Source organism: Ascaphus truei, chromosome 3, assembly GCF_040206685.1.
Source record: "Ascaphus truei isolate aAscTru1 chromosome 3, aAscTru1.hap1, whole genome shotgun sequence".
In the NCBI taxonomy this organism is placed as follows: Eukaryota; Metazoa; Chordata; class Amphibia; order Anura; family Ascaphidae; genus Ascaphus; species Ascaphus truei.
The window spans coordinates 365,541,477-365,555,918 of record NC_134485.1 but is presented as its reverse complement, the minus strand read 5'-3'; the positions used below and the strand labels follow the sequence as shown (position 1 = coordinate 365,555,918).

At 42.7% G+C, this 14,442-nt stretch overlaps 1 protein-coding gene across 1 annotated transcript in view; it reads left to right on the top strand.

The window, feature by feature from the left end:
* BRCA2 (BRCA2 DNA repair associated) overlaps positions 1-14,442 on the top strand; it is a 77,633-nt gene that overhangs the window by 13,710 nt on the left and 49,481 nt on the right. Inside the window, exons 5-10 of the mRNA XM_075592141.1 lie at positions 3,410-3,495; positions 3,606-3,646; positions 5,883-5,988; positions 9,966-10,021; positions 10,325-10,430; positions 12,251-13,378. Of these exons, the coding sequence (XP_075448256.1) occupies positions 3,410-3,495; positions 3,606-3,646; positions 5,883-5,988; positions 9,966-10,021; positions 10,325-10,430; positions 12,251-13,378 (1,523 nt within the window). The remainder of the gene's footprint in view (positions 1-3,409; positions 3,496-3,605; positions 3,647-5,882; positions 5,989-9,965; positions 10,022-10,324; positions 10,431-12,250; positions 13,379-14,442) is intronic.

Genomic DNA, 14,442 nt, shown 5'->3' with positions numbered 1-14,442 from the left:
TTCACATACTTTTTCACAAATGGATATTGAATGTTGAATCATTTGTGGATAAATAAATGTTGAAAAGGTCATCATGTTTTTGTGTCATTTGTTTGATCGGTGTCACGCCTGTATGCCTGCAGACCTGGCAAGACCCCAGTACTGAGGTGGGAACGGTATTACACCACACACCCACAGCAGTGGGAGCAAGCCCAGAGTGTGGTATAGCGTTGCTGGGCCTGTAGAGTGAGTGGTTAACGATACTTGCAACGTCTGTTGGTGTAAGCGTAAGAATGGTCGTGTCCGTGTGCCAATGTCCAGGGGTCCAGAGAGTAGAGTCGTCAGGGTACAAAGCCAGGTCCAAGGATTCCAGAGGTCAGCAAGGTAGAGTTCGTAGCAAGGTTCAAGGGGTACAGAAAGCAGGGTAGTTCAGGATGAGCAGGGGTCAAAGCCAGGGAAATCCAAAGTACACACAGGAGCAGGATACAGCAGGGACACAGGGAGCACAGCATAGGTCAGCACACAGGGAAACAGGAACTATGCAGAGCGACGATAGAGAGGACAGACAGGGATTATAAAGGGAGACACACCAATAGGAGAGAGGGGAGGAGCAGAGAGAGAAGTGGGAGACAACAGGGAGAGAAGAGGATGAGACAGAAGGGGCAATTGGGAATGGCCTGCAGGGACTGGGAGGAGGAGTCAGGAACGTGGCAGGCCCGATAAGAGGAGCGTGTGCGCGCGCCCTCTGTAAGCTGAGGGTGTGCGCGCACAGGCTGCGACAGGGAGATGGCACGCAGGCACCGGGAGGAGGAACCAGAAGGGCGACAGGACCCAGACGAGGAGCGTGTGCGCGCGCCCTCCACAAGCTCAGGGAGCGCGCGCACAGGCCGCATCACCAGGCGCGCAGAGCGCCGCGGGTACCCCGATGGAGGAAGGCAGAGGAGCGGACGGAAGGGAAGGTGAGGCACTGGCCGTGGGCCTAGCGGGTGTCTGGGAGCGGGGAGTGTCACTGCAGGGGCTCGGGGACCGCGTGGGCGCGCGAGACCTGCAGGGCATGCGCTGAGGCAGTGGAGTAGAGAGAGGTAGACGGAACGGGACAGGAGTGGGAAAGGGTAGAGGGATTGGAAGGAGATGGGACAGAGGGAGAGAGAAAGAATTCAGAAAGAATCCCCTGAACCGTCACAATCGGGTTATCGTTCTCTATTATTAGGACTTTGATTAAGATCTAATTAAATTTTAGGTTTGAAATATGTAAAAATCCTACGGGGTTCACTAACTTTTTCTCGTCTCTGTATGCTTCATCATCATTATAAAAAAAATGCCATTATTATTATTGCTGCTGTATATTCATAATCCATGGATTTTATTAAATTGCTCCTTAGGCCTTGGTCCCGCTGCGCTCGTTGGCGCGGGCGGCCACACGCGAGTTCCCCACGAGCAGGGGAATCCTGCGGAGCCGGTCCCGGTCCCCCCTGGCGGCACAGCGCACTACACGCTGTGGCGCGTCAGCCGCTATGGGACACAAGAAAATGGTGATCCCTAGCGTTGACGCGTCACGTGGTGTGGCTGTGAGCCAATGGGGAGGAGAGGCTTCGGGAGGAGGAGAGGCTTTGGGGAGCGGGGAGGAGTGTGGAGTGAAAGCAGCGTGCCTGTCTGTGTTTGTGTCTGAGTGCGTGAGTGCCTGTCTGTGTGTGTGTATGTATGTGTGTGCCTGAGTGCGTGAGTGCCTGTCTGTGTGTGTGTGAGTGAGTGCCTGCCTCTGTCTGTCTGTGTGTGTGTGTGTGTGTGTGTATGAGTGCCTGCGTGTGTGTGTGCCTGCGTGTGTGTGTTGCTTACCTTCAATCAGCAGCTCCAGCCCGAGTCCGTGGAGGGAGGGGGGGGAGAGTAGCGGGTCCCTCCGCTCAAGCCACGCCCCCCCCCTCCCTGTCAAACCTCCCACTCCCACCCACCTCCAGCTCCGGCTCCCGCTCCTTACAGACCGCATATCGCGGTCTGTGTATGTCAGCGCACCGCCTGTCTGCAGTGCAGGCGCGCTGACTCTGGGAGCGGGGCCTTAGCCTTATACAGTATGTATTGCAGACCCTATGTAACTCTTAGTATCCATCACAACCTCCCAAACATGGCATGTTAACATTCTGTACAGCACTTATATTTGATAAGCCCGGTCTTAATTCAGATTGGAAACTGATTCTATTTATCAGTGGAACATTACAAGTTAAAATACACTTGTGTAAAACCTCATTTGGATCTTTATTCAAACTTAAGGAAACTTGCACAAGTGTTTTTTGCTGTTTTGTGGCTTAGAGCAGCGGTGCACAAAGTGGGGGGCGCGACCCCCAGGGGGGGCGGGAGATTGTGCTGGGGGGGCGCGGGCAGTTGCAGAGGCCCCGCGCTCTTCCCCCAGGCATTTAAATTAAATGCCGGGGGATCGCGTGAGGCCCCTGCAACTGTTTACTTACCGGGATTCAGCAGTCTGTGTTGCGTCGCCATGGCAACGCGGCGTCAATAGACGCTGCGGCACCATGTGACCTGACGTCACACGCCCACGCAGCGTCATCTGACGCGGATAAAGGTAGGCAGGGGGGCGTGAGAGCCGGGGGCAGAGAGACGGGGGCGCAGCACAAAAAGTTTGCGCTCCCCTGGCTTAGAGAATCTGAATGTTCAAAATGTACGGTGATTTTCAATTGTGGAGCTACCCTGACATGTTTACATACTCCATAACCATATTCATGTTTGAAGTAATCCCTCTAGATTGTAAAATCTCACAAGCGGGGCCCTCATAACTCTTCGCATCTGTTTACACTGGTTTGTCCTTATTTGGTATGTCATCCTGTTTATATCACTCTATATCCCCCTTGTACCGCGCTATGGATAAATAAATAATAATGATATTAATAATAAAAGACCACATAATGAAGCCTAGCCATTATTTATATTTGTAAAGAAAACACATGATTGGATTACTATTGAAAGCCGCATAACATGTAGCACTACGTTAAAAAAAATGTATTACAGATTTGAAGCAGGGGGTTTCCGGAGCTGAACTGTTTCAGCTCTGAGGGACCCCCTGCTTCCAGAGATACTTACCTCTGCATAGGGTGCCGATGTCTACTTAATGTTTAAATATCCAGGACACACGGGCCAATAGGAAGACGAAGGGATGACGTTGCGACTTTCTATTGGCCCGCGTGATGCAGGACATTTAAGCCGCCATTTAGTTCGGTACACAAGTTATCTGGCTGCCGATACTTGCACCTCTATGGAGGTATGTATCTCTTGAAGCAGGAGGTCCCCGGAGATGAAATTAATGGGGTTCAGCACCGGAAACCCCCCTACTTCAATACTGTATTTAAAAAAAAAAATGCACAGTGCTACATGTTCTGCTGCTTTAATGCTAATAAATACTTAATGTTTTTTTCCCTTTTCTCAGTCCTGCTGTTATGAAGGAAATGTTTAAAACTCCTTTACGCGATAAAAAAACTTTTCATCGAACACCACAGCAAAATGGGAAATCTGGTGGGTAATTTTTTTTTTTTTTATCTTGTATTTTAGATGTGTGTAAGTATATCCATATTTATTTAAATGAGACAACATCAATTTAATTCAGACGTGTTTATTTCTTGCAGAGATCTGCGGTAGTCTCTTTCGCACGCCCAAACTTATGAGGGTAAGTTTGTTTTGCCTAAAATTTCAAGTTCTCAAATATGACCGTAAATATCGTAGTAGTTGCAAATGATCCAGGCTTAACATTGTGTGAGAATGTTAAGCCTGAAAATATTGCTAACAGTCTAAACTTTGGAGTATCTGGGACAATAAGATTACGTTTCAGAGCATTTGGCACACCTAAGTAATAAATGTGCAATCCTGTAGGAAAAAGTGAACTAATGGCAGTGGATGTAATGGGTGAACTATTGATGTCTTCTAAAATAATGATTATAATATACATAGAGGGGCGCTCACATTTATCCAGTTGTATCTGCCACGGGTGCTCAGACTTCCACAGTGAGCGGAGATCAGAGGAGGAAAAAGTAACGAGCTGGCCGACTCCAGAGGACTTTGTGTAAAAAGAGTGAGAATGTATTGTAAATAAACACCATTATCTCAGTATGCAATGCTTCCACTGCAGCCAGTGATTCTGGGAAACTATATGCAAATGAGGACACGTGTCACCTTTTGCTTCCAATCCATTTGAACATGGACACCCACAAGCTTATGCCTGCCGCATTACCCAGCTTTTCAACACAGCCTGGATTAATGTATTGCATCGCCAGTAAACCTACCCACAGACGGCTGTTTTGACCTTTTTGGGTCTCATCAATATGAGGATGTTTATACTGACTTTTGCAATTTGAACCTGGAATAGTTTTCAACCACACATTATATAAATTATAGTGGGTAAAAAAGTGACAAATACCCTCCACTGTACAGCGGAGCGCTTTTGCCACATTTTTACACACCATAACTTATATAATGTATGGTTGAAACTCGATTTACACAAAGTCCTTTGGCGCGCCGGCTGTTTTTTCTTCTAAAATAATTACACATTTGACTTATTTTGTAAATGTATTTTCAACGTTTTTATTTGCAATGGGAAATCCTGAAGGGAAAACAAAGTTGATGCTGATCTTTTTCTTTTGTCTTGTTTTTTTTACACTTGATAATGGAATCAATTGTTTGTTCCTATTTCAGTGACAGTGGAGTGCACCCAAGAGAAGGGGGAGTGTAGTAGGATAACAACCAAAAATGAAAGGAATAAATATTGGGGCAGGATATCGAGCCTCGATCCGCCGTTAGTGTTAAAGTCAATGGCCATTAACGCCAAATCGGGGTGCTATACCGTGCATCGGCACTCAATGAATTCTGGCGATTGAGTCTTGGTAAAGTAGTTGAGACAAATAAGGCAGCGATATTAGGGTTAAAATATTTTGACGAGATGCAAAAACATATAATAGGAGTACTTCATATGCAAACACATTATACCTAGAACGTAGGAGAGAAAATATATGCCGTCATGTGAATAGAAGGTAATGAGGGGAAGCTGATCAGCAAGGGGTTGGCTATGATAACATATGTGTGAGAATTGGATGGGTGTTCTGGCTCAGGCTCACTGTAGCTAATGAATAATATCAGGCAGTTAAACTTGTTCCCTTTAAATGCACACGGAGTCCTATTTTCTGTAACTTTATTGGAGGGGGGTTAACAGAAGCATAAAACAACTTGAAAGTAGCATTTGTTAGAGGAAGGTAGAAAATTGATGCCTTGTTCTGGGAGAAGTAGTGAGAAGGGGATGTTTACTCACAAGGCTGTAGGTTCCAAAAGGAAGCATGCTTGCCTGTACAAGCAGTAAATAAGCCAGAGCTGTTCCAACTAGAGGGGGAGGAGGAGGGGCAGCACAACTCGCAGAAAAGCAGAGGGGAGTTGCCAAGACAACAGGCTCAGAAGCCAAGGGAAACAAACAGTTACATTTATAACAACATAACACTGAGTGATAGCAGCCTCAGAACTGGGAAAAAAATACCTACAGGTTCCAGGACAGATGTACATTACCTGTGTTGAGATAGCAGAAACAATAGTACTCTGCCGTTGTGTGCTTGTGGGATATGAAATTAATGTTCAACGAAGCAGACCAAGAAATGTGTTCTTTTGTGTCAGTTACCCATCTGCATTATTATTTTTAATAATTATTTCCATATAAATAATTACTATTGAATGTTTGGCTGTTATCTACTACTTCTATTCCTATTGACTTTTGCTTCCCTCGTTATTTTTATGAAATTCTTCATGCTATGATTGCATGGTCTTAAGTGAATCATGTAGTATTATAGCACTTTTTGTAAAATGCCTGCTGTAGTTCATAAGTGCTTTTTTTAATGTTGCTTCATCAGTTTTAATTTTCTCCCCAGAACCAAACACCACAATGTATTTCAGAAAGTCTTGGCGCAGAGGTGGATCCAGAGATGTCATGGTCCAGTTCATTAGCTACACCACCTTCTCCAACTGTGCTAGTCGGTAAGTATAATAATAAACTGTCTAGATTACCTAAATTTACATTTCATCCAAAGGTTGCTGCTAAAGAAAAGAATCTGTTACTGCATGCATCAACATACCACAACAAATCACTCTGCATCAAATCGTGGATATCAACACCTTTGAGACGATAGGGCCTCTTTTTTTGGTTCCCGTTGAATCTTGTCATTATAAACCATCTGCCCTACTGTGTAAAAAAAGGTAGTGCTGTCTGCAACATATATTTGTCAAATCGTGGATATGAATACAAATATTATTTTTGGTTCAGACAATGAAAGTCCACATGGTCAATAAAACATCAATAAGTAGAAAACAAGTACTGGGAGATCAAAAAATAGACAAAGGTAAAAGCCCAATGCGTTCCTCCATGAGCGCTTTCCCAAGGGCTGTTCAAAGATTACACACCCCTTTACTTCCCTAAATACCCATTAGTAGGTCTCACGTGATCACCCCAGCCTAATCATGGTACACAATCACATATTCAAGTGGTAAAAAGCAAGTGTGGCAAAACACCAGGAAACACTACTCTAAATATTAAAAACAAAATAATAAATTTTTAAAGAAAAACTTAGTAGTGAACTTCCTTATTCAGGCCTTTTGGTTCTATTGTATCCAAAGTTATTGTCCAGAATGCTCCTCTTTGTAGAAGCCAGTTCAATATGTCACCTCCTCTGGGTCCAATGTTAACCAATCCAATTGCTGTGAAAGCAAGATCTGTTGTATTGCCTTTGTTTCTCCAAAACATGAGCATTTGGAGCATATGATACATTTATTTTTTATCCATTACTTAGATGTGCTCATAGATCTGTTGTTTAAAGCTACATATTTTGCATCCTATGTATTTCATAGCACACTTGAAATTCACCTCCATATATTGAAATGTAAAAATATCTTAATTTTAAAACTTTTGTTTTTTTATATATTTTAAAAGCAGGTAGTTTGATCTACACTCTGTACTCGTACCACATTTAAAAAAAATTGTGAAGGGAAAGACATAACACTGGGAATTCTTTCATCTTTTAGACAAAAAGGATCTGAGACACAAATCCTTGACGCTCTTACTTATTTTATAACTACATTTTGGAGTATTGGGTCTAATATGTTTTGGTACTGCATTTGTTTTTGCCACCCGTGATTTTTACCACTTGAATATGTGATTATGTACAGGCATACCCCGCTTTAACATACGCAATGGGACCGGAGCATGTATGTAAAGTGAAAATGTACTTAAAGTGAAGCACTACTTTTTTTTCCACTTTACGATGCATGTACTGTACTGCAGACATCATATATATGCATAACTGATGTAAATAATGCATTTGTAACCAAAATAAATACAGTAGGCTTTATAGAAAGAAAATCTTTAATGTCAGCTGATTTTTTTCTTACTAGTGCCCCCACAAAATACATACCAAAAAAACCCATCCCTCTAAATACATGTAACCCCACCACATATTAAAAATGCCCCCGCCAATACATATTAAAAATGCCCCTGCCAATACATTTTTAAAACACCCCCCCTGCATCTCCCTCATATCACTTCCCACCTGCATGTCCCTTACATCACCCCCCACCTGCATGTCCCTCACACATCACCCCCCACCTGCATGTCTCACATCACCCCCCCACCTGCATGTCCCTCACATCACCCCCCCACCTGCATGTCCCTCACATCACACACCCACCTGCATGTCCCTCACATCACCCCCCACTTGCATGTCTCACATCACCCCCCCACCTGCATGTCTCACATCACCCCCCCACCTGCATGTCCCTCATCACCCCCCACCTGCATGTCCCTCACATCACCCCCCCACCTGGATGTCCCTCACATCACCCCCCCCACCTGCATGTCCCTCACATCACCCCCCCACCTGCATGTCACTCACATCACCCCCCCCCCCCCATGTCCCCCATGTCCCTCATATCGCCCACCCCCATGTCCCTCACATCACCCCCCCCCCCATGTCCCTCACATCACCCCCCCCATGTCCCTCACATCACCCCCCCATGTCCCTCACATCACCCCCCCCCCATGTCCCTCACATCACCCCCCCATGTCCCTCACATCACACCCCCCATGTCCCTCACATCACACTCCCCCCCCATGTCCCTCACATCACACCACCCCCTGCATCTCCCTCCTCCCTTTCTTCCCCTACCTCAAGCAGCGTGCAGGTTGCGGGCGGCAGAAGCATGGCAGTCAGAGGCGGCACACGCACGCTGTGATCAGAAGAACCGGGGGAGTGATCGGAAGAACCGAGGGGGGGGGAGGAGTAATCGGAAGAACCGGGGGGGGGGAGGAGGGATCGGAAGAACCGGGGAGCGGAAGAGCTGGGGGAGCCGGGGAACGGAAGAGCTGGGGGAGCCAGGTGAAGTAAGAGCCGGGGAGAGGAAGAGAGGGCACACCGCCGCAGCACACACACGCCGCCCCCTGGTGTCCGTACTCGCGAAGCACGTGTACGTACACAGGGGGTAAGGTGCAATTTTAAAAAAATGTACGTACTTGCGAGTGTACGTAAAACGGGTGTACTTAAAACGGGGTATGCCTGTACTATGATTGGGCTGGGGTTATCACGTGAGACCTACTCATGGGTATATAGGGAAGTAAAGGAGTGTATGATCTTTGAGCAAAGCCCTGACGGAGGAACGCATTGGGCTTTCACCTTTGCCTTTTTTTAAATATATATTATCTCCCAGTACTTGTGTTATACTTGTTGATCGTTTATTGACCATATGGACTTTCATCATCTAAATCAAAAAGATTTGTATTCATATCCATACCTTGGTGCCGAGTAATTTGGTATGTTGTGCCGAGACATCAGTGTTCCTGGTGACCTTTTACAGTTGGGCACATTTTGGAGGTAATCCTGGAGCACCCTTCACCCCCTTTTTTTTTTCTTCTGTTAATGAGTTGTATGTAGCAAGTGAAAAATGTTGTCCATTATTATTTAGTTTTACATACCAGGCTAGAGGAGTATATTGCCACCAAATGTTGATGGGCTAAGTTAGGATTTTCCTCCTAACATGTTTCTTCTGAAGGAAAAATAGCCTTTGAACCAATATAGAGTTGTTAAAATATTTGAAGATATTTCAAACAAATATGGTGTTTAAAGCATTTTTGTTTTTGTAGTATATTGGTTATATGAGGGGGTGAGTGAAAACACTCCATCTTCATACCTAAGCATTTTATTTTTTATAAAAATGTTTTAACAGGAAGTAATACATTGAGAGTTGCCTCTCGTTTTCAAGTATGTCCTGGGCATAGTTATAACAATACATTAAAAGAACAGGGTTATACAGTCAATTCACAAACATTTCATGGACAAGGTTGGAAAGCATTGGCATTCACCTTAATCAGAAAGAGACACCAATAACTGAATCAAACAGTAGACGTAAATATTTACTTTGTTAATGGACGTATTGTGGTATGGAAACAATTAGTACTACATATTCTGACTTTCTATTGAAATGTCAATAGTTTTCCAGTCCGGACAATAGTACAATATTTTTCTAGTTGTAGCGAATCATAACTTCCATGTAATTTGCCTTTGTTTGGTACTCCACAGCAGTAGTTAAACGCCATTCTCTTCTTTATATGTACTATAGACTACACCTGTCTACTGTCATTCAAAGTCTCTTCTGTGGATGCACACACCACATGAAGACATTTGTGAAGTCTAAAAAGTTTGTCACATGTTTGTCACCTTCACGTAAAAATATTTCTGAAGTATTACAAGATTTTGTAAAATTCCATATATGAAGGAGATACTCCTTTTTTTTTTAAAGGTATCACAACTTGCACTTCTCCAAGATCAATTTATATAATACAACTTTGTGCCTTTGTGTAAGGCATCTAAAATTACTTGACAGAATGTATGTGGAAAATGTCATTGTGAAGCAAAATGTAAAACCATAATACAGATAATTACATTTAAATTTATTTTTTTATTTTTTAGCCAGGGGTAATGATCAGGTTTCTCGACCAAAGACCATTGATAACAAAACTGCTATGGTGAGTATAATGTTTTCTAAAATGTATTACAGGCTTTGTAATATATGTATAATAAAATAAAAATTCTTATCGAACAGAAGAAACGAGTACGTTTTACTGTTGTATGGCAATAATGGAAGGCTCTAAAGTGGATCTTGCTGCCCCTGCATACTGGGATTCAGACCCATGTCATGGTATAACAAGCCGCACACGCCACATTCCAGTTTGGTCCATTCCATGTCCTATTGAACGTAAAAAAAAATATTTTAAATGTTCACACTCCATGTAAATCTGTAATTATTTGACCACAATTGTTCTTGACAGATTGTACAAAGTCTTTTCTCCAAGTGGGATAATGGCACTGAGCAGTTGGCCTGCGCTCCACCATCAATTACTGAGGCCCAAAATGAGAAAGACGATAAGCCACTTGGTAAGTTCATGTACTTGTTTAATAATTGAGGCATTTACTCAATCTTTGCCTATGCTTACAAACATAATTTTAACAAAGACTTTGCATATATAAAAAAAAACAGATGCAATAAATACATGCAGAATTAAAACATGTATATCTGTTCACATATTTCTCAGGAAATACAGAATTGAATATGCCAAGTAACAGCAAACTTAAAATGTATCTAATGTTCCACAAGTTGTTGAATATTAGTATCACGTAAATATCTATGTTTCATTTGTACTTGCCTCTGTTCATCTACACATTTTATATAGATACAGCATTTAACTCTTTCACTGCCAGAAGACTGCAACTGGTCTTCTGGACCCACCACCATGTGATCACAATTGGCTAACCACATTCGTTGCCATCGCGTTCACCACTGGAGCAGTGAACTCTATCTCCCCCTACAAAACAAGCAGAAATAGTATGATGTTCCCTGTATACCACAAGGACCCCAGGAGTAGCTGCCCTCAGGAAATACAGGGGATGTCACAAGGGCTCTTAAGAGTTACAAAATACTGGACCTGCATGTAAAAATCAGCCTTCAGTGTTTATAGAAATTGTACAGACTGTAGGAGAGAGTTTGCTAAAGTGAATTTGAAAAAGGTTTTGGGGACCACCACTAACGTCTTTGGGGATCACTGTATGTCCAGGGACTATAGCTTGAGAACCTCTGGTTTAGGGTGTATCCCACCTGCACACTTTTTTATTAACTGTTTGGGAATATCCCACCCGCATCACTTGTACTTTAACTATATGTGGAGAACCCATTCAGCTGTCCCACATTTATTTTGCAAAATGGCAGTTTACAACAGACGGTCTACTGTTTCCAAATAATTCGCTAATGAATACATCCATTTAATTTCACTATGTTTTCCAGTTCTCCATGTACTTGTAGCATAGCCCATCGGTGCGCATACTGGGGGCGCGCAGGATTTTGTTGGGGGGGGGGGCTCGCGGCGGTTGCATAGGCACTGCACTCTTCCCTGAGGCATTAAGTAAAATGCTGGGGGTCCGCGCGAGGCCTCTGCAACCTCAACTTACCGGGGTTCAGTGGTCTTCTTAATGCGTCGTCATGGCAATGCGCGGTCAAATGACGTCACGGAGTCATGACGTACGCGTCGCCATAGTAACGCGCATCAAATGACGCTGCGGGGTCACGTGACATGTCGCATGACCCGCGGCGTCATTTGACTCCGGGTCACAGGGGGAGGCACATGAGCGCTAGGGCTGGCACACGGGGGGGCGCAGCTCCAAAACATTGCGCATCCCTGGCATAGCCTGTTAAAACTTTACCTAAGTAGCACTGGCTTCTTTTGTTTGCCCTAAAAAAAAAAAAACTATTGGAAAAAGTGCATGTTCTATTGTCGTCATCTTGTAATGACATTGTTTGTGCCAGTACATTCTTTATAGTTACCTCTGAAATAATCCTACTTGTACAATGACTGTTAATCTTTGTCACTGAAATATTCATTTTGCTCTGAAAACCTGCTTTCATTCATCAGTAGAATTTGCTCAAGTTATGACGCAATATTATGTGGCACGTCACTGACTTTCATTTCAGTTTAAGAAATTCACCTTTTGCTTGACCCTGTCATGTAAGAGCAATTTTGAAACGATTAAAAAAATCCTAATAATCTGTGTAATGCAGGCAATTGATTTACAGACAGCATTAAGCAAAAGGTGTCTTCATCTTGAAGCACTGAATTGTTAACTCTGTTGTAAAAGTATAGCAATGTAATCTTATTCTGCTCCTTCAACATTTACAGTACTTTTTTTGTATTCTGTTACAACAGAGCTGCATACAAATTCCGAAGATTCATTTGTTGAAATGAATGGTGGTGCACATGCACCATCTGACAGAGTGGAGGTACCGTGGAAGCAAACTGTTCCCAATGCCCTGAGAGATGGAGAAGTCCGCCAAACTGTAGAAAATGTACTTGAAGGAATGGAGGATGTTCTGTCCATCTTTTTTACCAGTGAGAGAACTACTGGCCTGAGGAAAGTGAAGAATGATAACAGAGTTAGGAGGAAAGATTGCATTAAAGCAGAAACTGGTAAGCCTCAAAAGTTAAACTCGTTATTGGAAAACCCTGAAAAAGAAAATACTTCAATTGCTTTGAAGAAGCCTTCTGAAAGGGATACCTACAATCAGTCTAACAAACTTGAACCGGAAAATGAAAACAAAAATGACATTACCAACAAAACCCTCGTTCGAGAAACGTTTTCTACGTATGAATGGTCTCAGCTAAACCTGTGTGATTTGAATGCAACTCAGCTGGAGAAAACACCTTTGGATTCGGATAATATAAGTCATGATTATACCACTTTAAGGAAGTCAGAAGATTCCATTCAAATTTGTAAATCTTCTCAAACACAAAAAAGCATTGACACGGAGTCAAAAAACATAAATCATGGACTAATTGCTACAGGCAGTGGATCTAATCTTTGCTGTCCTGAAAAATATGTTTCCGATGTTTTAATTGTGGGGCATGTCAATCCAGTATCTGAGAAAAGAGCGACAGTTAGTGAAAATTCACACGTGAACGTACAAAATCAGTGCTCTACATTTCAGCAATGTGAGCGTGAAAAAATATTTGAAACGGACATTCCTGAAGATTGTAGTGATAATGTTCCAAAATTCAGAGCATCAGATAACCCAACATATGCGGCCCAATCAACTTCAGGTGATGGGTCTGGGAATGGACTACGGGAAAGAAATACTTTTGGCTCCCCTCAAGGAGCAAATCTGAATAGAAAAACGCTGCTCTCTACGTTGAAAAAACAACCCAAATTTATATATTGTATAAATAATGTGTTAAGTGCTCAAGATGGAAGAAATACAAAGGACACCAGTTGGGTTTCATCCAATGTTCATCCATGTACCTCTAAAGGACCAGCTGCAGAAATCAAAGGAGATCAAAGTATGTACTCTTCTCATTAATCCCAAATATTGCTTCTACCATTTCCTACTTCTGAATAGATTCAGAAGAATAGTAATTTTTTTCTATTTATAAGTAAGATGCTTCTACTTTATATACAATAAAATAAAAATTGTCATTTGAATACCAAATGAGGAATATACTTTGAATATAATGCAGTAGAGAGAAGAGGGTTTAAGGCCAATTCTTTATTATATTATAGAGATCATTTCGATGGTTTGCTGCTTTTTCTTAAAAGTTTTTATGCATATTTGGGATTTGGGACTTAAGATCAATGCTTTAATTGGGTATATTAAAGAGCAACCCCTCCCACACAAACTTTATTAACCTATAGTGGCCTAATGACATACCTGACACGTCATGATGTCATGTGATGTACCAGTGATCACATTACCTGGCACTTTAAAGGTTAAAGTTGCAATTCTCCCCTCATCCCCCCACCCCCCATGTCCTTTTTAGTTATTGTTTTATTACCGTATGGGATTTGAGAGGGGTCTTTCAGCTCTGGGGAACCTCTGGTTCTTACCGGTGTAGATACCGGATTTAAATTTCAAATCACAAACAAAATGGCTTTCAAAACTCAGGTGTATGGGAAGCTGCAACATTCTAAATTCCAGCTTTGTATTTGAAGGTTATTTAATCCCTTTTAAAAATGAAGAAGGAATACCGATAAGTATCTAGGGGGGAAATAGCACAGTTGAGCTCTGGAGCATCACTTAGTTCCCATCCTGAAGAAAAAAAAATGGATAGTTTTGTTATTGCTGCTTTAAAATAGCAGTGCCCAGTATGTTGCAATCCGCTCTTGTCTTTTTCTCTCTGTTTCTTTGGACCCTCCTCCCCCCCCCCTGGGATCAGGCCAAAGGGGGTTGAAATATCTGTGAGGGTATTATTGTTTGCTAACCTTGAGAAAGGTCTACTATGCTGGACTGAAATGTTGGCTGAATAAATACTGATCACTTGACCACTACCTTGGAGTACTACTCTTTATATCTATATATATCTTTTTATTTTCTGAAATAATTTTTGCTGTCTTTTTACCTGTTTAA